Genomic DNA, 25,461 nt, shown 5'->3' with positions numbered 1-25,461 from the left:
ATCTCAGTGTGCTACTCGACAGTAAGTTAAATTTTGCTCAGCACATATCAGCAACAACAGCCAAAGCATACTCAGTGCTTGGGTTTGTGAAACGGAACACGCAGCAGTTTAGAGATATCTATTGCTTGAAGACACTTTTTTGTGCGCTTGTACGCAGTGTAGGGGAATGGGGGGTATGCCCGACCCCCTAAGGAAAAGTATTGTTTTGTGAGATCTGCGGGCACATATTGATATGTTTCCTCCACAGAATCATTGTCTAGTTTATTTGCCATGAGATATAAGGAATATAGGTACATTTAAACGGTAATTTTCTCAAGTAATAGTCAATTTAAAAAACTGCCATAAAAATGAGGCTCATCAACCAGTGCGGGTGAAACCGGCACCCCATGGGGGTAACACCGGTACCCTATGGGGTAAGACCGTCATCTCAATTTCTCAATATATATATACTTGGCAACAGATGAACCAGTTTGAAAGTGACAGTCGGCAAATAGAAGGTATTCTAATTCTAAATGTCGCTGTCGAGTATGGTTCGAATTGCTCAACCGATTCCGGAGATATGGTCGGAACAAGTTCCGATCAACATGGAATATGGAGAAGAAATCACCAAACCACACCACAATTCAATTACAAATTAATGAAATCTAGGACCACATTGAACACTTACCGGTGGTCAGTTTTTCTTCTTACTTGAATCAATATCCGTCATACGACGCTTTTAATCACACTAGGATTCGACTTGAAATCACAGAGAAGAATGAGTTCATGACTGTAGGTAAATTTTTTCAGGTTTTTGTGATTATGATGGCAATAAAACTAATTAAATTATGTTTAGTTGTAATTAGTTTATTATTTTCGTTAAGACCATACAGCCATTACTTTTCGTTCAATGATGAAGTTTATTTAATTTTATCGAACAGCTTAAATCCAACATTAAATTCACATCAGTAGTTCAAAAGTCTCCACTAACAACTCTTTTGCAAGGGTGAGGTTCTCCTGGGACCAACTTCCTCGATTCGCTTTTCTTTGGTAGCTGCGAGGCATCTGAAATTGATGGAAAATATGTCTTAGAAACCTTCAACTAAACGCAAACCATGCCGGGATCCCCCACTGAAAGGGTGACGGACTTACCCCGACAGCACACATTTTTCAAGAAGACTATTTCTATTAACTTATTGCTTTAACTTACCTCAACTCGAATCCCAGTGATTGCTAACAATCCAGAGGACAAACTGTAGAGCAACGGAAAAGAATTTGAAACCGCGTTCAACAATAAAAGCTTAAACTTCACTGACGGAATATTACATCCGGCTACATATCATCGGCACTCGCGTTTGTTTTGATTTATATTTTGACAATTGACGGATCACGGTGGGTTCGATGTGATTGAAAACGTAGTTAATCAGAGTTTTCTAGTAAAACTCAGGGGGTGCCGGTCTTATCCTCAGTGGCGGGCTTACCCTCCCTTCCTCTACTTGAATATGGCGTACTCGTCTGGGCGCCTTACCATGCCGTACGGACTATCCGAGTTGAGAGAGTTCAACGGAACATTCTTCGTTATGCGCTTCGTTTGCTACCGTGGAATGATCCTTCCGACTGCCACCGTACGAGCAACGGTGTGCCCTGATAAACCTCCCGAGCTTGACGAGTAGACGGATTCTGCTGCAGCGGCTCTTTATTTTCGACATTCTTAACGACAACGTGGACTGCTCAGTGCTTTTGGAAAACATAAACTTCAACGTTCCGGCCAGAACAACGCGGCGTTCAGTTTTCATTCGTCTACCTGTGTGTCGTACTAATTTTGGACAGAACAACCCGTTTTATGTTTGTTGTCATAGTTTTAACGAAGTGTTTGTAAATTTTGATTTTATAATATCTAAGAATGTTTTTAAAAATAGGATAAGTTAAACTGTCTGTACGACCCATTCGAAGACAATAATAATAATAATAATAATAAAAAATCTTTGCGATCAGTCGAGAAATAAGCGTTACGAGAAACAAACGGTGAATAGATAAAGGGTGTGTCACATCAAATTGCATCACGGAAAAAACGCTGTAGAAATTTAATTTTTAGGAATTATATCTTCAGCTTTCGCTTATAATCAGATAAGAGTGTATAGATCACGTTGGCCATGCTTCACTGTCAATTTTTCGTAAATTTGGAAAAATGTCGTCGAACGAAAAAGAGCGTCGTGAATTAATCCTGTGCATTCATTTCGAGAATCCGGAGTTGTCACATCGGGACATCGGTAAGATGCTGGGAATCGTCCAATCCACGGTCAGCAGAGTACTAAAACGATACTTCGAGAACCTAACCATCGACCGGAAGGTGAAGAACGGCAAAAATGGATGCTCCGTCAGTGAAAAAGATCACAAGCGCGTAGTTAAGCAGTTTAGACGTGATCCGAGAAGTTCGGTCCGGGATGTCGCCAATAAGCTGAATTTGTCAAGTTCATTCGTCCAGCGGACCAAGCAGCGGGAGGGCCTACGTACATACAAAGTTCAGAAGGGTCCTAACCGCGACGAAAGGCAAAACATGGTGGGGAAGACGCGAGCCCGGAAGCTGTACACCGAAAGGCTGATGAAGCCGCATTGCCTGGTAATGGACGACGAAACCTACGTCAAAGCTTTCGTCAGCTGCCGGGCCTGTTGTTCTTCTCCGCAGAGGACAAATTCAGCGTTCCGGAGGAGATTCGCAAGCAGAAACTATTCAAGTTTACCAAAAAGTACATGGTGTGGCAAGCGATCTGCTCTTGCGGAAAGCGGAGCGCCCCCTTCGTGATGAATGGCACGGTAAACGGGCAGGTTTACCTTAAGGAGTGCCTACAGAAGCGCTTACTACCACTATTGAAGCAGCACGAGGGCCCGACCATCTTCTGGCCGGATCTCGCTTCGTGCCACTATTCAAAGGACGTGTTGGAGTGGTACGAAGCCAACGGGGTAACCTTCGTGCCAAAGGAAATGAACCCGCCCAACGCGCCGGAGCTTCGCCCAATAGAGAAATATTGGGCGATTATGAAGCAGGCCCTCCGGAAGAACCCAAAAGTTGTCAAATCGGAGGCGGACTTCAAGAGAAAATGGATTTCTGTTCAAAAAGAACTACAACCTGACGTTGTACAGAACCTTATGGACGGAGTAAAGAGGAAGGTGCGAGCATACGGGCTTGGGCTCGAAGTATGAATAAAAAGAAAATGCCAAAAGTTGTTTAATAGTTTTTATTTTACTGTCTAAAATTTTCAAAATGATCGGTCTACTGGGCGAATTTCTACAGCGTTTTTCCGTGATGCAATTTGATGTGACACACCCTTTAGTTCAACATGTTATTTCATATTCATATTTCTATACAGTGCAGGTGTAATGTAAGCAAACTAAATGCTTGCACTGAGTGGCGTAGACCATTCTCAATCTGGGAAGCAATAGAATCGTAGAATTGACTCTCATCTTCAGCATTAACGTGTACTGTTGAATGCTCGTTGTGTAGAGTGCTACTTAGACGCTGAACTCATCCAAATGGTTATAAGTATCTCTCAGCAAAATTATATCCCCAAAAAAAAATTAACATATTTTACTAGCAGCACTTTTTGTTTTGCAGAACGTATGGAATTGATTGCGTGGTGGCGTCGGAGGCTCAAGCAACACATCGAAACAAGGTCACTTTAAGTTTTCAACCGAAGAACACAACTGCAGTAAAATTCCTTCTACACAAACAAATTACCGCTTTGAAATGAGCTACACCTTCACGCTACTTTTAACCCAGAAACAATGCGCGAAAATTGAATAATCTGTCGAAAGAGTCCAAATGAATGACTCCTCAGCGGTGTAGCGAATTATGTGGATATTGGCTGGCAGAGGAATCACATTGGGGTGAGACTTGTCAAGCAATATTTCGCTTCTCTTCAGGCTTCCATTGAATCGAGTGAAACTGTTGTATGTGCCATCAGCAGTACGGAAGACTGTTGTCTGCTCGCTGGTTTGTGTGTGTGTGTGTTTGCTTCGTTGTTTTTTATTTTTCTCGGATAGAATAATATGCACGGTGCATAGCCAATTGTATTCCGCTATTACTCTAGTTGCTCTTCGTCGGTACAATCCGAGGACCAAAAATTGCGCCAATAAATCCTACGTTTTGACTGACGCAATTTTTGCTCCTTAGGCGCGTTAGATAATGCTTGACATTTTGCAATTATTAATTTGTTCCTTTCAAGAAAATAAAATTTTGGTTATCTTGATGGATGCGTAGAAATATTTCCAATCAATAGGTGTAAACATCTTTGCGATTTATTAAGAAATGGTCGAGTTATGAACGTTCGGAATCATTCATTATTTTTTACATGTTCAGTGTTAAGATTTTTCATTTACCCCCATATCTTCCTGTTAGACGTAGTCCTACTCAAAACAAAAAATAATGATCTGTGCATGAGGGCACGAACGGAGGCTTGACGTAGGATTGTGATTGTTAAAAAAATGTTTTTGAGTTGAGAATTGAAATAGAATGGATAGAAGACTAGTTCAGAAATTCATAAATTGACATAATTTCATATCCCAAATGATGCCTCTGTAACAAATCTGGAGCGGTGGCCTCAATGTTCAACTACAGTATGCATTTAATATTAGTTGGTAAAGAATAACAAACAAATTATCCTCAGACACTAAATCTGTCAAACTTACTCAGCTTCAAAATTTCATAATTTTTTCAAAATTAATATGATTACTTTTTCGAGCTCAGAACAAATAAAACGGATAGAACGTTTAATGTTTAATTATTTAATTTTTTGATTTTTAATTTTCTGTTCGTTTTTTACGATTTATTTTTTTTAAATGGGAATTTGAAAAAAAAAAATCGGTTTATGCGATAGAGATATGCAGAATTTTTTTTGTCTAAAATCGACACTCTGGGACTTAGTTTTTTCGGAATATGAGACGAAACGTATGGTTTTAAGTACCAATAACAAATACAAACTGCTAAACAAATTAAACACAAATTTTTACATTACCCGGGAATTAATCAAGCAAATGAAACCAAATAAGGCACATTTAGGTTTTAGGGTGCAATAGATGTTTCTATGGTAGTTAGACTCTCCACTCCCCTTTCTAAAGGGGGGCTCCCATACAAACAAAACACAAATTTCTGCATTACTCGAGGATTATTCAAGCAAATGGAAGCAAATTAGGCATACTGATGTTTTAGGGGGCAATAAATGTTTCTATGGTGGTTAGACTCTCCACTCCCCTATCTAAAGGGGGGCTGCTATACAAATGAAACACAAATTTCTGCATTACTCGAGAATTAATCAAGCAAACGAAAACAAATTTGGCATGTGAAGGTTTTAGGGTGCAATAAATGTTTTTACAGTGGTTAGATACTCCTCCCTCTTTCCTAAGGGGAGGCTGCAATACACATGAAACACAAATTTCAGCATTACTCGAGAATTAATCAAGCAAATGAAACCAAATTGGGCATATTAAGGTTTTAGGGTGCAATAAATGTTTCTGTGATGGTTAGACTCTCCACCCCCCTCTCTAAGGGGGGGGGGGGTGTGTCATACAAATGAAACACAAATTTCTGCATAACTAGAAAGTTAGTCAAGCACAATTTGGGATGTGAGCGTTTTTGGGTATGAGAAATGTTTCTATAATGGTATGACACCCCTCCCTCCTCTGGAATGGAGAGGGGGTCCCATTAAAATATTACAAATATTTCAACCAAAAATATTCCAGCCAAACATGACAATTGAAAGTTCTCAGAAAACTCTGAAGGAAAAAGAGAAAATTTGGAAAATTAAATTCCCAAATGTTCTACAATTACATAGTGACAAGTGCTGTTAGTCCATTTGATGTTTGCTAGCGAAAGTGATCTTTGTTTGAAACTGGAAATGGATTTTAATGTGATGAAACGCACTCCTATATCTTTTTCTATCTATACCAAAAAAAAGGATCGCCAGATGTGTTGATAAGAGCAGAACTCAAGGAAGGAATTGTCCGGTTTAGGGCTCTCTTTATTCTATCATATTCTCTGTATAACATATTTATTCCATGTAACGGAGTTGTTATTTACAAGTGGCTGAAAAATCTTGAACGAGAATTGTGTCTGAAATTAATTTGATATTATAATGATAAGTTTTGTTAGAAATACTAGGAATTTTATGGTAAAAAGTAAATTCAACTGAGACGAATAGAAGATCAATCAATGGACAGTTCTGCGATTGGACCCATGAACTTTCTCATAGTAAGAAAACGTGAATGTTTGAAGGATGTGCTCCCTTGGCCGAGTGGTTAGCGTCATAACTAACATGCCAGGTGTTCGGGTTCGATTCCCGTTCTGGTCGGGGGAATTTTTCGTCAAAAAAATTTCCTTCAACTTGCACTGTGATCACGCGTATTCTAGAACTTGCCACTCAGAATGCATTCAAGGCGTGTTATTTGGCATAGAAATCTCAACTAAGTACTAATAAAAATGACGCAAGTAATACTACGTTGAGACGGCGAAGTTCCTCTAGGAACGTTAGTGCCATTGAAGAAGAAGAAGAAGAATGTTTGAAGGTATTGATAACAAAAAACAAATTTTTGGCGGGACTAAGTTTGCCGGGTCAGCTAGTGCCAAATGAAAAATAAAAAAAATTAATATGTATTTTAAGGGAAGATCGACGGAAAGAGTTTATTTCATTTCGTTTCGCGTTGTAAACATTCATTTGATGCTCCCTCCCTTCGTGATGTTTATACATGGTTATGCAGAATTAAGCCTCGATGTCGCTTGGCAACTGTACTGAGGCACTTCCTCCTCGGATTTTAACAAATGATTTCGATTTGATAATCGCGTTGAAAGCTTCTGTAGCGACAAGGTTTCGAGCTTTGTTTTGTTCGCATAATACGAGGTCTGTTCAAAAAGTATCGCGACCTTCGAATTTACGCGTTACGTACATTCGATTCTGGATGTTTTTTGTGGCATTATGTTGGTACTCATGTCTCTCACTTATGCTGACAATTACGGCTATTTTGAATGTTCAGTTAATTTTTTACAACTGCTTTTCTTACACGTGTTCGTTTATCGTTTATCGGAGTTCGAAAAAATGTTCTTGAAGGGTCGAAAAAATGTAAGCGACGCAAGGCATGCCGGAAGCCCGAGCACGCCATCAACTGAAATAGAATATAAGTAATTCGTAGGTATGCAAAAATCGTGATACTTCTAGAACAGCTATTTTAGATAGAGTGGTCCACTCTATCCCAATCCACTAAACATTCCCATAGCCATAGCCAATTTTGCTTCAGCACTACGAAGGGATTTCTCTAGAGACAGGCAATAGGCAAAAATCGAATATGAACCAAAAAACGTGTAAGAAAAGCAGTTGTCAAAAATTAACTGAACATTCAAAATAGCCGTACTTGTCTGCATAAATGAGAGACATGAGCACCAACATAATGTCACGAAAAATCTAGAATCGAATATACGTAGCCCGCGTAAATTCGAAAATCACGATATTTTTTGAACAGTCCTCGCATAGCGAAAAAACACGCTCAGCAGCGGCTGATGAATGAGGAATAATGAAAAAATTAAATATAAGGTTCTCTTATTACATAATCTGTCAAAAATCTGCATGAATATTCAACAATCTGTAATTGGTATATACAGAATCTTAGTCAAAAAACATGCTGAAAATCTGAATTACAGAAAAATCTGTATACGTGACAACACTGCTCAAAACCTCCTATAAAAAAAGAAGACCAACTCATTGGCTTCAAAATGATATATCGATCATCTGAATCGGCCCCATAGTTTAAAAGTTATGATTTTTTAGCAACGAAATGTGACATGGGAAATGATGTGCAATACGAAAAAAAAAAATATAGGAGGTTGTGTCCAAGATACAACCGCATTGTTGACGTAGAACTACGCTGTTATTTTATGTAAGTCGCTTGTTTATACCTTCGGATATTATTCTATAGTGCTGTGAAATTTTAGAAACAACTGCTTAGTAGAATAATCTCTTAAATGTTTTTTCACTGGAGAATCAGTTGACGATAATAGATTGATGATTCATTCTTGCCCTCGCAGAACAATACACTAGCTAATCATATGTAGCAATTAATTTCATGTAAATGCATTGAAAATTTACGTCGAAAGTTATTTCGGTGGCCTTTTTCGCAATTGACATAGACTCGGCTACAGTCGATTATATATATGTTGCACCATCACCATTATTCCACATTTCATAACTACATCAATATATCTTTGGCACCACGAGGAAACAACAACAATGACAACACATGCAAGTATCGAATATCATGCTACATGTTATTTAGCATTGTCTCAGTGGAATTGTACCCCCAGGCCAAGGCGCTTATATCAATGTATAACAGGTGAAGCAACATCATCACTTCAATAAGAAGGGGATTACGGTTTGTGGAGCGGGGTTTTTTTTTTATCTGTATTATAGTGATTAACTCCTTTGGTTGGTTCGTCACTTAGGAGCGGGGGTTGTTTGTTTTGTTATTGCTAGGATACGCCATTTTTGCATTTCCACATGCGAGAGTAGTGGATATGAGAATGAAATTCTACAAAATCATTCTTTCTTTTTCACATAAATTCGCGAAACCCGAACATTGTGCGCATCGTTCGAATAAGCGTTGTAGCAGTTTGTAGAGAGCCGCCGGCAGCGTTCTGATGCTGTTTGTGAACAATACCGACAGCATTTCCAATATGGCTGAAAGTGCATTTCATATGATTGTTTCACCTGGTACATATAGAGGCGCCTTGCCCCAGGCATCGTTCGTACAACGTAAACCAATCGCCAAACAAGCGTTTGCCATAGCACGCATACAGAGCCATATATTGGTAGCTTGAAACTACTAGGAATATGAACACTTCTCATCATTTTGCGTTATTCTCAAAAGAAACGACTCTGTTTATATTACTGGCCTCGAAAAAAAGTTGCATTACTTTCTCATGTTCGACATAAGCGCAGCTGCCAGGAAGGAAGTTTTACTACTGGCAAGCGAAACCTAATCACATACAACATTGCAGAACGACATTTACTTTCTTGGTGTCTAAACAAGCGAAATAAATCTTTTTTTGTTAATATCAACAACCTCCAAAACAGTAACATTGCTTTATTATGATCAAGATTAGCGCAATCCTAGTTGAAGGCAGTTTTGCGACTGGCACGCGAACCCAAATAACTTATAACATTCCAGTACGACATTCAAGATGCTTGGTATTCCCCAAATGATTTTTTGGCGCACAACCTTGATGTCTGCTTCGTCATAAAGTCAGTTTAATGCATTCATGCAATGCCAAAGGCACCAACGAAACCCTTATGATGACGAAAAACAAACAATGTTAACTGCTTGGAAAAAGACTGAATTATGCCACACAGCTTGTACTCTGCTGTAACACCGATCGATGCGAATTCGCTAATGAGTTTGTCAAGAGCGACCGCCTTCACCACCAGCGGGGGAGCTTGTTTTTGGTTGCTGCCTGAGTAATGGCGTTTACATTTTAGACCGACGCGCCGAAGTCGCCTACTTCGCTGTTGTTCGATGCGGTATCACACTCGCGAAGGCTCGGTTCAGTACGAGCGCTCTTCACTACACCAACATCGCGTCATTCACTAGATGACGCTTGCCTCGAAATTTGACTGCCCCTGGCAATGCGTTTGCTTTTTGCAGTGCTCGAGTCAGCCTTCCTCTTCTTCTTGCTCATCACATACTGCGCGAAGCATTTAATTTATGACGCGGAAAAAAAACACACGATACGAATAACGCCAAAAACGAACTGAAAAAACCACACGACGATATCCAAGTTGGATTACCACTGGTGGGGTCCAATCTTAGATCGAAGCGCAGCGAAATCAAAGTGAACTGGATTGCTCAACAGTCCGATGCCGAATGAAAGTTTGCCTCAGCGAAATCCACTGTTTATACTCTAGGCAAGTATTCCCCTCCATTGTTCTTCTTTTCCTTTGTTCACGGAGACTTTGAATCCTACGATTTCTCCTTCACTGCTCGTCGATAAGTTGCTCGTTATAGACAGCTCTGTTCGGGAAAGCACACAAATGGACAGAACAAATGTATGGGAAAATGGAAATGCTTAAAGTTTTCATGTATTTTAACCATTTACAAACCAGGAGATTCTAATGTATAGCACATTAAACAAATCTTAGGGATTTTCCGATTCGTTTACTATGTAAATCGCCAAAATCCATTCGCGGCAAAAATAGTTATAAACGTTAACTTTATTTCATAAAAACGTGACCTGTTTTCTGATTTGGCACCCTTAATGAAAGACGTAGTTCTACGTCAAAAGTTTAAAGTAATAAGATAAATTGATAGTGGTGGAAGCGTGGTTAGCTTCGTTCTTTATTCTCTCCAAAATCAGATTATCAACAATCCGAATGAATTTATGGCATCTCTGCCATCCATTGCGGGGTTAGTTCTAATTGAAGCATTATGATCTATTTACACTTATTATTTTTCTTTCTGCGAGTTTCTACAGTAACAAGTTTTGTCATTAAAGTTTGAAATTGTCAAAGATAGTTGGCCCGTTCAGAAAGCACATCTTTCACCCTCACAAAGACATTTCCCTCAAATTCAATTGAAAGTTCAGCAAGGACTCATTATATCTATCATTCTTCTGTTTCAGGAAAGTGCCCGCAGTATCATACAACGGAATTTTATCTCATTGTCAAAGTGCACTGCGTGCTGTGTACTTTCAGTTCGAATCTAAAGTGACCTGCGGGGGGACGAGTGGAAAAGAGAAAAATAACACAATAAGATGAACACCTTTCGCTTGGGGAGTGAAAAATTTCATTGTTCATTTCCAGCTGTAAAGAAGAATATGATGGGCACCAGAAAGGTGTTATTTCAAACAAACGGAGAGAAATATTTTTTCGCGAATGAATGAAACTACGATAACTATGATGGCATAGTGAAACGAGACGGGCTTAAAACGAAGAATTGGCGGAAAATGAAACTAAACATATCGTTCGGATGGAAAATTCCAGTTAGCTGGAAACCCACGCAGCAGCGAAGCAGCACCAACGAGATTGTGAAAATCTCTTCTGTGGCATAAATGCGATTTTCTGGAAAAGCTCGTGAAGCCGGGCTTCGGATGCTTTACAGTTTTCATGGTGCGAAGAGCAAGAAAAAAGTTAAATGTGCGGCAGAAAGCAGAGTTCTTGGGCGTGAGTAAATGTTGCCAGGATGTTCGAAGTGGTGGAAAAATACTGTGCTTTGGATTGGTGCAACAGAAATGAGTCAACAGTGCGGTTAATAGTCGAAAATTAGTGGTTTGCTTTTATTTACTGTGACGCCTCGTGGATGAATAATTGAGAAAAAAATCTATGTTTAGGTAGTAACTAAATACCAACAACAGTCAACGATTTGTGCGAAAAATTCAACGACTAAGAGAACAAATGCTGCGACCATTATTCGGACGAATATACAGATAAGAGCATCCCAGTTTAAGATGCTCTTTTTTGCTGCTTTACTGGCTGTGCATGCTGGACTTGCTGGTAAGTGTTGTATGTGGCCTTGAAAATGGGATTTGTGTTTAGCTTGCGGCTGTCGGAGGCTGTATGTGAGCACACCGAATGAATGTGGGAAACAATGCTCACGAACTAATCTCTTAATGACGGTAAACTTTACTTAGGGGTTCTGTTATTTGTAGGGAAGCCTCCCCTCTTGATGTGGTCAGTCGTTTTCTGTTATTAGTTTGAGGGATTCAAAGTATGTGTAAGCATGTCAAGAAAGCGCCCGATGAACTTTGCTGTACCCTTAAGCGCTTGGTATGTAACTTAAAGCTTATAGTATGTAACTTCTGATGTACTGTCTTTTGTCTCTGACAATCAAACATTCCAGCATATAACATCATAAGAATAAGTTAAGTGGATTAAGATCTGCTGAAGATGAGGACCATTGGCCAGAAAAAAAAAGTGCAAACTGTCTGTCAGTAATGTCTACTAAAATTGTTTTTACCATCATTTGTAAACGGAAACCAAATTCAGTTTCTAATAGGTAACCGTTCTCCCAATTTAAAATAATCCATAATGCTCTCTAAGACTTCGTCCCGAGCAATACCTTCCCTTTAAAGTTTGTAATTCACTTAGGAATTTAATGCAAAATGTCTTCCAAGGGACAGGGAACAAAGTGTAAAAAAGAGCAATTTTTCTGTGCACTTTAAATATATTCTGTCACATAGTGTCTCACATAGTGTTGTGCTCCCTTGGCCGAGTGGTTAGCGTCATAACTAACATGCCAGGTGTTCGGGTTCGATTCCCGTTCTGGTCGGGGGAATTTTTCGTCAAAGAAATTTCCTCCGACTTGCACTGTGATCACGCGTATTCTAGAGTTTGCCACTCAGAATGCATTCAAGGCGTGTTATTTGGCATAGAAATCTCAACTAAGTACTAAATAAAATGACGCAAGTAATACTACGTTGAGACGGCGAAGTTCCACTAGGAATGTTAGTGCCATTGAAGAAGAAGAAGAAGAAGTGTCTCAGTTGAGCCGGTGTGTTTCGTTGGGCAAACTTCAGCAAGTAAGAGTTTTATCCAGTCGAGGGACGAGGAAACATTTCATTCTATTTGCATATAGATTTCGATCGGCGAAAGGGCACGCTTTTCACTTCAGCTGCTTGGAAGAGTAAGAAAAGTAACAGGGTTAGTAGAATTATAACAATGGGTGAACCATATCGCAGGATGGACAGGATGTGCACTGTAACGTAATTAACAGTGATTTCGCATTTTATGCTCAGTACAAATGCATGCTTCTGTGGAAGTTGTAGAAGATGGATTGAAGCTTGAGAAGGCAATCATTCCATACTGGAAATACGCCGTATCAACAATGTACATATTTTCTCCCACATCAACTCAATAATTTCCTTGAATTTGTCATCACATAAATTGCTTCATGGTAAAACAGTTCCTCGCAAGCAGTTTTATCTGAAAGCTGAATTCCGCTACTGCATTTTGTTTCGTTTTCCTCGAACGATAATGAAGTTAATCCAATCATCATTACACCAAATGTCTTTAAACCGCAATTCCCATTTCCAACGCCCTGCAATGGGAGCGGGAAAAATGTGCTAAACAACCTTCACGCGGTAAACGTGGTCCGCCTTCCGGGACATAATAACCCAATTAGCACCCTCAATTTGATTGGCTTTCAGGGGAAGGTACTCTAACAGAAGTGCAGGAAAATCAGACTGCATCTCAATCTTTGGGCGGCAAAAGTCGGCCAATTAAATTGATTCAGTAATTGACATCGTGATTTCCGACTTGTACGATTGCTGGAAGAAATCAACTGTTGAGTTGGTTTAAGAGAGAAAAGCTAAGGGATACGGTTCAGCGTAGAACAAGTTGTGTGAAGGGCTGTTGGATGTTTACCTTCCAATTAGTAGCGTTTCCGAACAGATTATTCCCGTTGATTGGAATGTTTTGTTAGAATTCCATTTCTAGACCATGTTGCCATCACACTTCTAATGGGAGGATATAAGCGGCATCAAACAACGATGAATACGTCCAAAACAGGGCACTTTGTTCGTTCCCAGCTTTGTTGTAATCCTTCCGGTATCGTTTTCAATGGCCTCGAATGGTTCCGATGGCGGAGGACTGTTATTGTTTGCAAGTCACTGAGAGCCAGGTAAATCAATAATATTCAATTAAATTTTCATGATCCGCAGTGCAGTTGTGTTGATACCAACGTGAATGATATTATCGGTAATGTAGCGAGGGTTGGGGGATGATTCATCGATTATCCTTCCACACACTTAATACCGTCGATGGGGGTGAAAATGGGTTATGGGGGAGTAATTATTAGTAAGTATAATATTCGTAATATCTTGACAAATATTGCGAATATTTTTGAAATCTGTAAGCCGTTTAATAGGGAACATATTTCTACAACTTACAATGCATAGTACTTAACTGTAGTACAAATAGTTATTATTTTATAATTCATCAAAGTTTGATGTGTAAATAGCCATCAAATAAGAAATTCAGAAAAAATCTCATGCCCAGCATTATACTGAAGTAATAAAATTATAAATATTGGATAGAATTATTCTTTAAAGTCTTGCCAGATGAGTCATTACTAATTTTGAACATCAAACATTTTTTTCCATTCGATTTTCAATATTTTCGAAATAATCTCTTATTTACACTGAGTGGGGGTGAGAATGGGTCAAGCAAAATTCCATGCCAAACCGATATAGTGATTGTGAGATTTTCATGAAAATTGGTAGTTTTATTCCTCATCGTAGAATATTAGACCCCTATTTTTTATTTTTTTTCATCTGGGTGGCAATTTCCATTTTATGGTGATCCAAAAATCAACTTTTCCTCCTTTTTTTTTGACGTGGGACTACGTCTAACCGGAATATATAGGGGGTAAAAAGAAAACCTAAACACAGAACATGCAGGAAAAAATGCAAGATTTCGAAAGCTTATAACTCAAACATTTCTTACTGGATCGGAAAGATGTTTGCATCAATCGATAGAGAATATTTCTACGCATCTATCGCAGTTAATAAAATGTTATTTTTCATTAGATAAACAATTGAATAATCGTAAAATGTTAAGCGTTATCTGAACGCCCTAACTGCCTCATTTTGATTGGCCTGATTTACGGTTTCCCCAGCAAAGCCATCAAAACCAAGCAGCCTTGGGGAAATCGGCATTGCAAATACATGAAAGTAGGGAGAGCTTTTGTTCCCACCGAAATGTGTTCCCTAACAGATATTTCAAAACTAAGGTGTCTGGGGGAAATCGGCATTGCAAATACATACAAGTCGGGGGTATTTTTTCCGACTGAAATGTGTTTCCTTAACACAGACTTCAAATCCATGGAGCGTGTGGAAATTGCCGTTGTAAATTCATGCAGGTCGGGGGTATTTTTGTTCCGTTTGAAATGTGTTTGCCTAACAAGACTTCAAATCCATGGAGCGTGTGGAAATTGGCATGGTGTCTAGGGAAATCGGTTTTGCAAATAAATGCAAAATGCGAGCACTTTTATACTCGCTTGCCTTTGTACAGTCTAGAATATGTTTCCTTAACACGGTCGTCTAAACTTAAGAACCTGGGAAAATCGTGCAGACACTAGAGGCAAATGAACATTCAAGTTTAAAGCATCTGTAGTATAAAAAGTAGAAGTTGAAGTTGTTGATTCATGCAATCCGGGGATACTTCTGCACCCGCGTGTTTTGTTTTGCACCGCACCCGCGTGTTAAACCGCATTTTGTTTTTCAAACGGCCGTCATTTTGTAAAAAAAAAGATGTTATTAACTTGTCCGAGATTCATACGATAGCGGCATCTTCACTGATTCAGAATCTGCTCGATTTTTTTTCATTTCAAATAACCAGAAGGGATGGAATAGTGTACGCCATGGCACAACTTATTTTTGAACCCTCTCACTTCAGCAGCTCGTAACTATTCTAGTTACGAACATGTTTTTTTCGTTCAATTTTTGTTCTATTGTTAATAGGTAGATGAACGAATGATGATATAATGGATAGTAGAAATATTCCTTGTTTTATTTTTACGGAACTCGAAAAAACGACCGAAATTCGTGTCTCTACACTAGAATAACCCCTTAAAGCCTCCATAGTATAAAAAAGTAAAAGTTGAAGTTGTTGATTCATGCAAGCCGCATGTTTTTTCGCACTCCGGAATGTGTTTTCCTAACACGCACTACAAAAGCGGATACGAACACAACGATTATTCAAGACTGCATTGGAAGATTTACTTTCATATCTGCTCACTGAATTTCTACGCATACCGTTTGGTGATTGGGCCAAATTTTGATAACCATTCGCTGCGATTACGACGATTGATTCGATAATATGCGTTGAACTTGTATGTCAAAATCGAAACTGAGTGCGTGAAATTCATCAAATCAATCAAATTCGCGGTTCGAGAAGTTCGTACACATGAGAGATGCAATAATTTCAGAGGGAAATGTAAAATATAATGACCGTCTGACAATTCATCCATTCAGTCATTTTAGTGGTCCTGGTCGTCATACCAAACGTAAGAGGAAGGTCATCCATTTACTTGTAACGAAGAACATACAACCCGATACTGTATTTCAATCCTTTATTTCGTTCGAGTAATAATTTCGCGTTCCCTATTTCGAACGTTTTTCCATTTAATGTTCGAAAAGAAGCAGATCGAACGAAATGTAAAAACAATCGAGTGGGATACAGAATGGAATTTTATCATGTCGATCGAAATATTTCGAATCAATTGAAGTGTAGAATCATTTGTTCGTACTCTTTACTTACAAATCAAATTTGTTGAATTCAATTGAATTCGAAAATTGTTTCATTCAATCAATAATTTATTCAATACAAACAAATGATTACTAAGCTAACTATTGTCCCACGTCAACCTTGCGGTTATATCATAGAAATAACCCACTATTTTTTTTCAAAAATGACCTTTTTCCATAATTCATAACTTTTTAACTACTAAACCGATTTAGATGATCGATATATCAAATAAAGTGAGTGAGCTAGTTTTGTTTGAAAAACATTACACTTGAAAAAAAAAAACAGATTTTGTTTACGTAATTATTGATTGTAATTGTTTTTCATAGCTTACTTGGTTTCGGAACTAAGGTCATCAAATTTTTATATTTTTTCTTGAAAGCTGAATTTTTTTACATGACATATCCGAATATCAGAGAGGTGTTTTTTTTTCGTTTTCGAGTGAATTTGCAAAGTTAACATGTCTTCAGTTTTCGTTCAATATTCCTATGCGACTGGACAAAATCTATGTGACTAGAATCCAATTTTTATGCATATGTGGTATTTCATATTGCTTCAAATTGGTATATCGATCACCTCAATCGGCCCGATAGTTTAAAAATTATGAATTAAAAAAGAAAAAAATCATTTTTGGAAAAAAGGGAATTAATTTCAAAAAAATCATGACTCAATAACACAAAATAACGCATCTCTGAATTTTGGATATATTATCTAAACAAAATTTTAGCTTTCAAGAAAAAAAATAAAAAAATATGATGCCCTTGGTCCCAAGGCAATGTGATCTATAAAAAAAAACAATAAATAATTACAAGACCAAAATCCAAAATTTCTGCAAGTATAATATTTTTCTAGAAGAGACTAGCTAATTGGCTTTAATCTGATATGTCGATCATCTGAATCGGTACAGTAGTTCAAAAGTTATGAATTTAAAAAATGTCATTTCTGGAAAAAAATGGGAAAAAAATTATTTTTTTCCCATTTCCTAAAATGGAATTCACCCTAATGATAGAAAAAAAATACGGGTCTAATGTTTTGCGATAAAGAACAAAACTACCACTTTTCACGGAAATCTGAGAACCACTACATCGGTTTGACATGAAATGGCTGTATACAGGGCCCGAAATCTTCGAAGGTGAAAAATGAAGACCGACTCTACTCTCCGTAGGTTTACTTCGACTAGATCTGCTTCGGCAGTCACCCACAACAAAAAGTGACTTGACTAGAAAATGAATTGACTAGCGTTGACTAGCGAGGATGACTGGTGAACTAGTCCAGTCAGTGGTTATTTTAACTGACTCGACTAATGAATACAAATCTGATTCTTCATTCAACTGACTTCAATCCACTCTTCCATTTCCCCCTGACACTAATTTTATACCCGCAATCTGCAATCTAATTTTACGTCCATATAAAGAGCGAAAAAATGATTTCTGATGCAAAAAAGAAGTTACCCCATTAATGGATCAATGGTTTATTGTCTACCCACCGTGAACTCAAACCAACGAACATAGACATTTATCAAGTATGCTATGAAGGTCTTCGCGTTAGTATTAGTAAATAGCGAGTAAAATAGCGCACACACACTGTACGCTATTTAATACGTGTGAGTAATTTTCGTGTACGATACAAAAAAATCTAACTCACTTGTAGCGTATGTCAAACCACGTTGAACTCGAACTTCGATGCATGCACACAGGGTTGCCAACTATAATTTAAAAAAATCAGGCAGAATGATAATAAAAATCAGGATTATTCAGGATAGCCCATATTGGGTTGTCCGAAAAATCAATGCATTATAATTTAATTTTATATTCATAATTCTGTTCCACAATCTTCCGCCATCTATCGAACAGCTTGAATATTCTATGCTTCTATGAGTCATACATGTGAGAAACAGGTTGCTTGGTAGTAGTTCATTATACAGAATCCATTCCAATTCTCACAAGAAACAGAGTAGGGGTAGTGGGGGCAAATTGGTCACCTGCTTGTTTGGTAGTATAACTATTGACTGTAGATGCCGTATTGATAGTCACCTTATGTTTGAAGAATTTAATGACTTTTGAGCCACCCTGTACTTCAGTATAGCTGTCGCATGTCAAAATACAAATAAAATTACTCTCTCGATAGCCATTCGGCCGTAGTTCTGTGCGCATGGTATCTAAGGAATTTCTCGTGAAATTTAGTTTATTCAATCTGATATGTTAGATAAATCATCAGTTTGGACGACTGTTCACATATTCTAGGAGAGGTGAACAGATATTTTGTTTAATCTCAGCGATTAATTAGCATAGAAATTATTTTCATGCTTGCGGGCAAAGTGGTCCATAGGTGAATAACAACTTACAATGTTCTGTTTACTAAAGCTGATATTCCTCATCACATTCTGCTCTTGATGAAGATCCTTTTGTGGTTTTGACCCTGGATAAATATGCCATTCCAACTAAACCAAGCCTCATTATGCGGAACCTTAAGTGTTTCTTACAACGCTTTTGTATGCAATAGAAAATTTAAATTGAGACTCTAGGTGAATAAGCCAAGCTTATTTCATGCATGTACCTACTATAACAAATATGATTTGAACAAATTTGGACGAAAAAAACGCATAAATCTATCCCATTTGGCTTGATATGGACGAGTTTTACTTCCAAGCAAAAAAAAAAGTTCGATTTTTCACCTTTTTTTTCTTTCTAATGATGAAAAGTTAACTATTTTGAATTTTTATAGTAAAAGCCGTATGTTATCTTGAAGAACAATGAGTTGAACTATAATATTCTCCGAGAAACGGGAATTAAATCGGTATGTGGGCCCTGGAAATGCGCATATTCCTTAGTGTGACCACTATGCCCCCACTTCGCCTATATCTTCCTTCGGGCGAAGACTTCGATATGTAAAAGAATTAAAAAGCATGGTATAAATCCTCGCATAAGCGGAAATGCTAGTGTTTCGCCTGACTTTTTGATCGTTTATATTTTTTCCGAAAAACCTTTTTCCGAATAAATCTTTACTCAACAAATGAGGAAAGCATATCAGCAGTGGAAGACTTGTTGAATTTTTCTCAATATTTATGATATTAAGTACGGTTATAGATAAATTTACCATCATATAAGATATAGTCCCATCATTAAAGTTTATTCTACTTTGAATCAGACGAACAAATTAAATATAAAATCTTTTTATATTGAGTGTGGATTCAAAAAAATTCTCTTGAGTAATTTTACACTCTGAAACGTATTCCTACATTAACCCTTTCATTACGGCAGTGTGCTCCGCCAAAGTGCTACTCCTATACAGAGCACTGCGCCGAAAAGTATGCATATCGCGCTGGTGTGATCGAAGAGCAGTATGAATTTCATGTCGTCTAAAGACGACGCTCGTACACACAGCTCGTCGCGCGGATGTCGTCTATAGACGACGCTCGTAATGAAAGGGTTAATAACTCTGGGGATACATCTACATACACATTATCCACAATAAAACAATGTTGTTGCACACACTTAATCTCGTTGTAATTTCATCAATTCCTCAGACAATCTGGTTAAGTTAAGTTAAGTACAAAGTTTAACTTAATGTAAGATATAGGGTTGAAGAAAAAGAAATGTCGTATTTCTGATCGAAATTTGACGATTTATTTAACATTCTTAAAATTATCCAATTTAAGTCAAATATGCGCCGTTTTGTTCGCAAACTTGTTGCCATTTAGAAGGCAACTTCATTATCCCCCCCTTATAAACCCCCCCCCACCCTCCTTATTTGAAATAATCTCAGACAGCCAGTTTTCGCAAGCCTCTATTGAGGCCAACTTAGTATCGCCAAGAGCGTTTTGCATGGACCGAAAGAGATGATAATCACTTGGAGCCAGGTCCGGACTATATGGTGGGTGCAATAGGACATCCCATCCGAGCTCCCGTAGCTTCTTGCGGGTCATCAAAGATGTGTGAGGCCGAGCGTTTTCCTGGTGGAGAACAACACCATTCCTATTGACCATTTCTGGCCGCTTCTGGTCAATCGCCTGCTTCAAACGGTCAAGCTGCTCACAGTAGAGAACCGACTTGAGGGTCTAGCAATAGTTGAGCAGCTCATAGTGGATGATTCCCTTCTAATTCCACCAAACATACATCAAAACCTTCCTGGCCATCACTCCGGGCTTGGCGATGGTTTGGGCCGGCTCACCGCGCTTCGACCACGACTTTTTTCGCTTTAGGTTATCGTACGTGATTCACTTTTCATCATCAGTCACCATCTTCTTCAAAAATGGGTTCGTTCTGTTTCAGTAGTGCATCGCAGACGTTGATTCAGTCTAAAAGATTTTTTTGCATGAACTCGTGTAGCACCCATACATCCAGCTTTTTTTGGAATCAAATCTTCTGCAAATGGTTCCAAACGGTTTTAGTGTCTATACCCAGTTCCTGGCCAATCGAGCGAGTGCTCACATGCCGGTCTACTTGGATGATTTCAACGATTTTATCGGTTTCCACGACAATTGGCCTACCAGTACGGGGTGTATCTTCGACAGCCATTACACCAGAACGAAATCGATCAAACCAACGCTGTGCTGTGCGAATCGTTACAGTGTCGGGTCCATAAACTACACGATTTTTTTCGGCCACCTTCGTTGCAGCATGGCGAATTTCTTGTTTGGTGGACTCCATCTTTGACGCGCTATAACTTGAGACTGAAAAGGACAATCACTACACTGTCAAAACGACACTTGTAGTACAGATTGTCGTCTTTAAATAGCCGTATAGTATGACCCTATGCGATAAGTACAACACAAGATATGTTTGAGTGTTGCCATATATTGACAATATACGACATTTCTTTCTCCCCAACCCAATATATACAAGTGCGAACCGGAGAAAACTTTGGCATGGAAACCAATACAAATACAAAATACAAAAATCAGGAAAAATCAGGATCATTTCAGAAAGATCAGGATATATTGAGTGTTCGTCAGTATATCAGAGAGCGTGCTAAAAAGTCTGGGAAATCCTGAAAAATCAGGAAGGTTGGCATCTCTGCATGCACACGTACATGGGAGAGAGAAAGAGAGGAGCAAATTCGTTTTGGGGGAAGCCACTTCAAAATGCAATGAGGACAATTGGACTGGGAAGAATGAAATGATATAGTCGAGTCTGTAAAGGGAGATAGCGACTAAACGCCCGACTGGTTATTCAGTCGTTTTGGCGGAGAAACTGAGTGAAGAAGCCAAAAGTCATTACTAACAGACTACGGATATAGTCAGTCAGATAGTCAGCTGACTATCCTCAGTTGACTATGACTATGCAGAGCCCTGACTGTATATAAACATTTCCATCGCACTTTTAGGTGAATTGACACTATTTTCGTAACTCAATTAATCATTCAAGACTTACATCGAAGAGCTCGAAAACTACTATTTTGACCCATTTTCACCTCCATCGACGGTACTTTATTTTTTGTGATATCGTTGCCGGGAATTGTCGACCAAACCACGACATTTGGTTTGTTATGTGTGTTTCTATTATTCGAAGGAGTTGAATGATGAATTTCATGAATTTTTATGCATAGAGTCATGCTTCAATAATAAGGCTAAAATTTCAAACTTGAATTTCTAATTTATTTGCGATAGTAAAAAAAATTACTTCTCTTAAATATCTGACGGAGAACACGGAATTAAGTCACTGCAAAAAATCATCCGATTACAACATCGAATAAGTAGAAAAAAAAAACCTAACACTTCAGCACAATTGGATCACGTTCTAAAGAGAACTCTCGTCATTCATTACTCGCGAGCCATTTGTTTTACGGTTCTTGATGATATACTTTCGCCTCCAACAAACCATCATAGTAATCATCCCGTCCATTAATTCCAGCAGGGATAGGTCTGGCCAGTGTCATATTCCGTAATCGAATTCCTTCCTCACGGAGAATATAAAATACAAAACGTTACAGCGAACCAATTTCATCATTGCATCTTTCACCGCTCCCAGTCAGTGTCAGTTGTTTTCCTGCTGCTGTTGGTGCTGCTGCCTTATCACGATGATTGGTACGCCCCAAGTAACCTCGGGCAAATCCCTGCTGTAATCCGATTTGTTGATAATCACGCCATAAAAAAGAGTGAGTCTTTTGCAAGAGGGAACTCTCCACTAATAGCAATCGAATTGAATTGCGCCCGACGCACCTCTTTAAGATCTGACTCGTCAGCAGGGGATCCAAAATCGTGCATCTGCAAACAGTTAAAAACAATATCGTTGCAGTTAAAATGTTTCAACAAAAACAAGTTATTGGTGTGGACTGAATGCCGCAAAGACAAACCGAGCTGCAATTTTGTCGTTAATGCGAATGGAGCGTTACATCCGTTTGTTTCCTAATGAGAGAAACTTAATAAAATTTTAAATGACACAATAAAACTGTAACGGACAATGTTGCTGCAGTTCGAGACATTGTTTTGCAGACGTGCACAATTTTATGTGTCAAGTTGTCTTTATCTTCGACAGAAACGTGTTTTACGGCGATTCACGTACTTCGGTATTATTTTTCTGTTCAATCAGTTTCAAAAGCAGGAGGTAGTGGGCGGCATGATCAAAGTGGTCACATGTCACACTTATCTCTTCCTCTACTCAGCGCCGAAGAATGGAAAGGATTGAAAAAGATAATTGGACTTCTCTTCTCCATAAATATTGCAAAAGTAGTCAGAGTACAGCATGGAACGTTCGGAGGAATAAAATAATTCTATCGATCTGATGAACATCAATGAAATTAAATTGTCAACTTGAAATTGGGAGCACCTGGGAAACTTTTTCGTGACGTTTCTCCATGTTTGCAACGAATTGGTCTGTTGGTAAATCGGTGTACCTTTATAGACTTACTAGCTGACCCGGCAAACTTCGTCCCGCCCAAAATTTGTTTTTTGTTATCAATACCTTCAAACATTCACGTTTTCTTACTATGAGCAAGTTCATGGGTCCAATCGCAGAACTATTCATTGATTGATTTTCTTTTCGACCCCGTTGAATTTACCTTTTACTGTGAAATTCTTAGTATTTCTAACAAAACTCATCATTATAATATCAGATTATTTTCAGACACAAGTCTCGTTCAAGATTTTTCAACCACTTGCAAATAACATGCTTCTCCGTTGCATGGAATAAATGTTTTATACAGAAAATATAATAGAATAAAGACAGCCCTAAATTTGACAATTCCTTCCTCGAGTTCTGCTCTTATCAACACATCCGGCGATCCTTTTTTTTGGTATAGGTAGAAGAAGATATAGGAGTGCGTTTCATCACATTAAAATCCATTTCCAGTTTCAAACAGAGATCAATTTCGCTAGCGCAAACATCAAATGGACTAACAGCACTTGTCACTATGTAATTGTAGAACATATGGGAATATAATTTTTCGAATTTTCCCTTTTTCCTTCAGAGTTTTCCGAAAATTTTCAATTCTCATGGTTGGAATATTTCTGGTTGAATTATGTGTAATATTTTGATGGGACCCCCTCTCCATTCCAGAGGAGGGAGGGGTGTCATAACATTATAGAAATATTTCTCATACCCAAGAACCCTCACATCCCAAATTGTGCTGGAATAGTTCTCGAGTCGTGCAGAAGTTTGTGTTTCGTTTGTATGGCAGCCCACCCTTAGAGAGCGGGAGAGGTGTCTAACCACCATAAATATATATATATATATATATATATATATATATATATATATATATATATATATATATATATATATATATATATATATATATATTCCACACGCCAAATTTGGTTTCATTTGCTTGATTAATTCCCGAGTAATGTAGAAATTTGTGTTTCAAACTATCACGAAAACCTTCCCCGGCCCCAAAAACTCTACATACCAATTTTCATGTTCATCGGTTCAGTAGTTTCCGATTCCATAAGAATCAGACAGACAGACAGAAACCATTTTTATATATGTTAGGCTGTCAAAAAAGTCCTGTGGTGTTTTTTTTGAATTTTCATTTGTTCATAAAATTAGTTACTGTTTTAAGTCAAATATGCGCCGTTTTGTTCGATGACTTGTTCCCAACGAGATACCAACTTCATAATACCCCTGTAGCCAATTTTCACAGGCCTCTTTTGTGGCTAACTTCTGACTACCTAGCTCGTTCGCCATGGACAAAAACAGGTGGTAGTCACTTGGTGCAAGGTCCGGACTATACGGCGGATGCAAAAGAACCTCCCATCCGAGCTCCCGGAGCTTCTGGCGCGTCACCAAAGAAGTATGTGGCCTGGCGTTGTCCTGATGGAAGACAATGCGGCCTCTGTTTATCAAAGATGGCCTCTTCTTCATGAGTGCTACCTTCAAGCGGTCCAGTTGTTGGCAGTACAGGTCCGAATTGAGCGTTTGGCCATAGGGAAGCAGCTCATAATAGATTATTCCTTGACAATCCCACCAAACACACAGCAGAACCTTCCTGGCCGTTAATGAGGGCTTGGCCACCGTCTGAGCCGCGTTAGCGGGCTTCGACCACGACCGTTTGTGCTTCACGTCGTCGTAAGTGACCCACTTTTCATCGCTAGTCACCATCCGCTTCAGAAACGGGTCGATTTTGTTGCGATTCAGCAGCGATTCACATGCGTCGATACGGTCAAAGATGTTTTTTTGCGTCAACGTGTGTGGCACCCTTACATCGAGCTTCTTTGTGAATCCAAGCTTCTTCAAATGGTTAATAACGGTTTGATGACTTATCCCCAGCTCTTGGCCGATGCTACGGCTGCTACTATGCCGGTCTTTCTCGGCTAATTCAGCGATTTTGTCGCAATTTTCGACGACAGGCCTTTCGGAGCGTGGCGCATCTTCGACGACCTCTACACCAGAACGAAAACGTTGAAGCCATCGTTGTGCGGTGGAAGTGGAAACTGTATCGGGTCCATAAACTGCACAAATTTTATTGACAGCTTGAGATGCATTTTTGCCTTTGTCATAGTAGTACTGTAAAATATGTCGGATTTTCTCTTTATTTTGCTCCATATTTGCGACACTATAACTCACGAACGACTTAACCAAACAAAACACTGTCAAGGACTATATTATAGCGCGCAAAAATACCTTTCCAACAAGCTATAGTATGACTCGATACAATGAATACAACTAGAACTACGCGCTTACAACGACACCTCGCGGAAATACCGCAGGACTTTTTTCACAGCCTAATATATAGAAGAGAAGATTAGATCATGTTCTAGTAAACGCAC

At 38.7% G+C, this 25,461-nt stretch overlaps 1 protein-coding gene across 5 annotated transcripts in view; it reads left to right on the top strand.

Annotated features, from left to right (window-relative positions):
* LOC129764431 (uncharacterized) overlaps window positions 1-25,461 on the top strand; it is a 379,755-nt gene that overhangs the window by 131,545 nt on the left and 222,749 nt on the right. For 4 of the 5 annotated variants that reach the window (XM_055763501.1, XM_055763500.1, XM_055763498.1 and 1 more), the window contains exon 2: window positions 10,634-11,504. In XM_055763501.1, coding sequence (XP_055619476.1) covers window positions 11,459-11,504 — 46 coding nt within the window. In that variant the 5' untranslated portion in view covers window positions 10,634-11,458. Of the gene's footprint in view, window positions 1-3,632; window positions 3,865-10,633; window positions 11,505-25,461 lie in introns of those variants that run through there. The other variant, XM_055763499.1, reaches the window with a different exon arrangement.

The sequence above is a fragment of the Toxorhynchites rutilus genome, chromosome 2 (genome assembly GCF_029784135.1).
Source record: "Toxorhynchites rutilus septentrionalis strain SRP chromosome 2, ASM2978413v1, whole genome shotgun sequence".
Taxonomy (NCBI): Eukaryota; Metazoa; Arthropoda; class Insecta; order Diptera; family Culicidae; genus Toxorhynchites; species Toxorhynchites rutilus.
The sequence above is the reverse complement of the archived record's forward strand: the minus strand, read 5'-3'. Positions and strand labels throughout refer to the sequence as shown.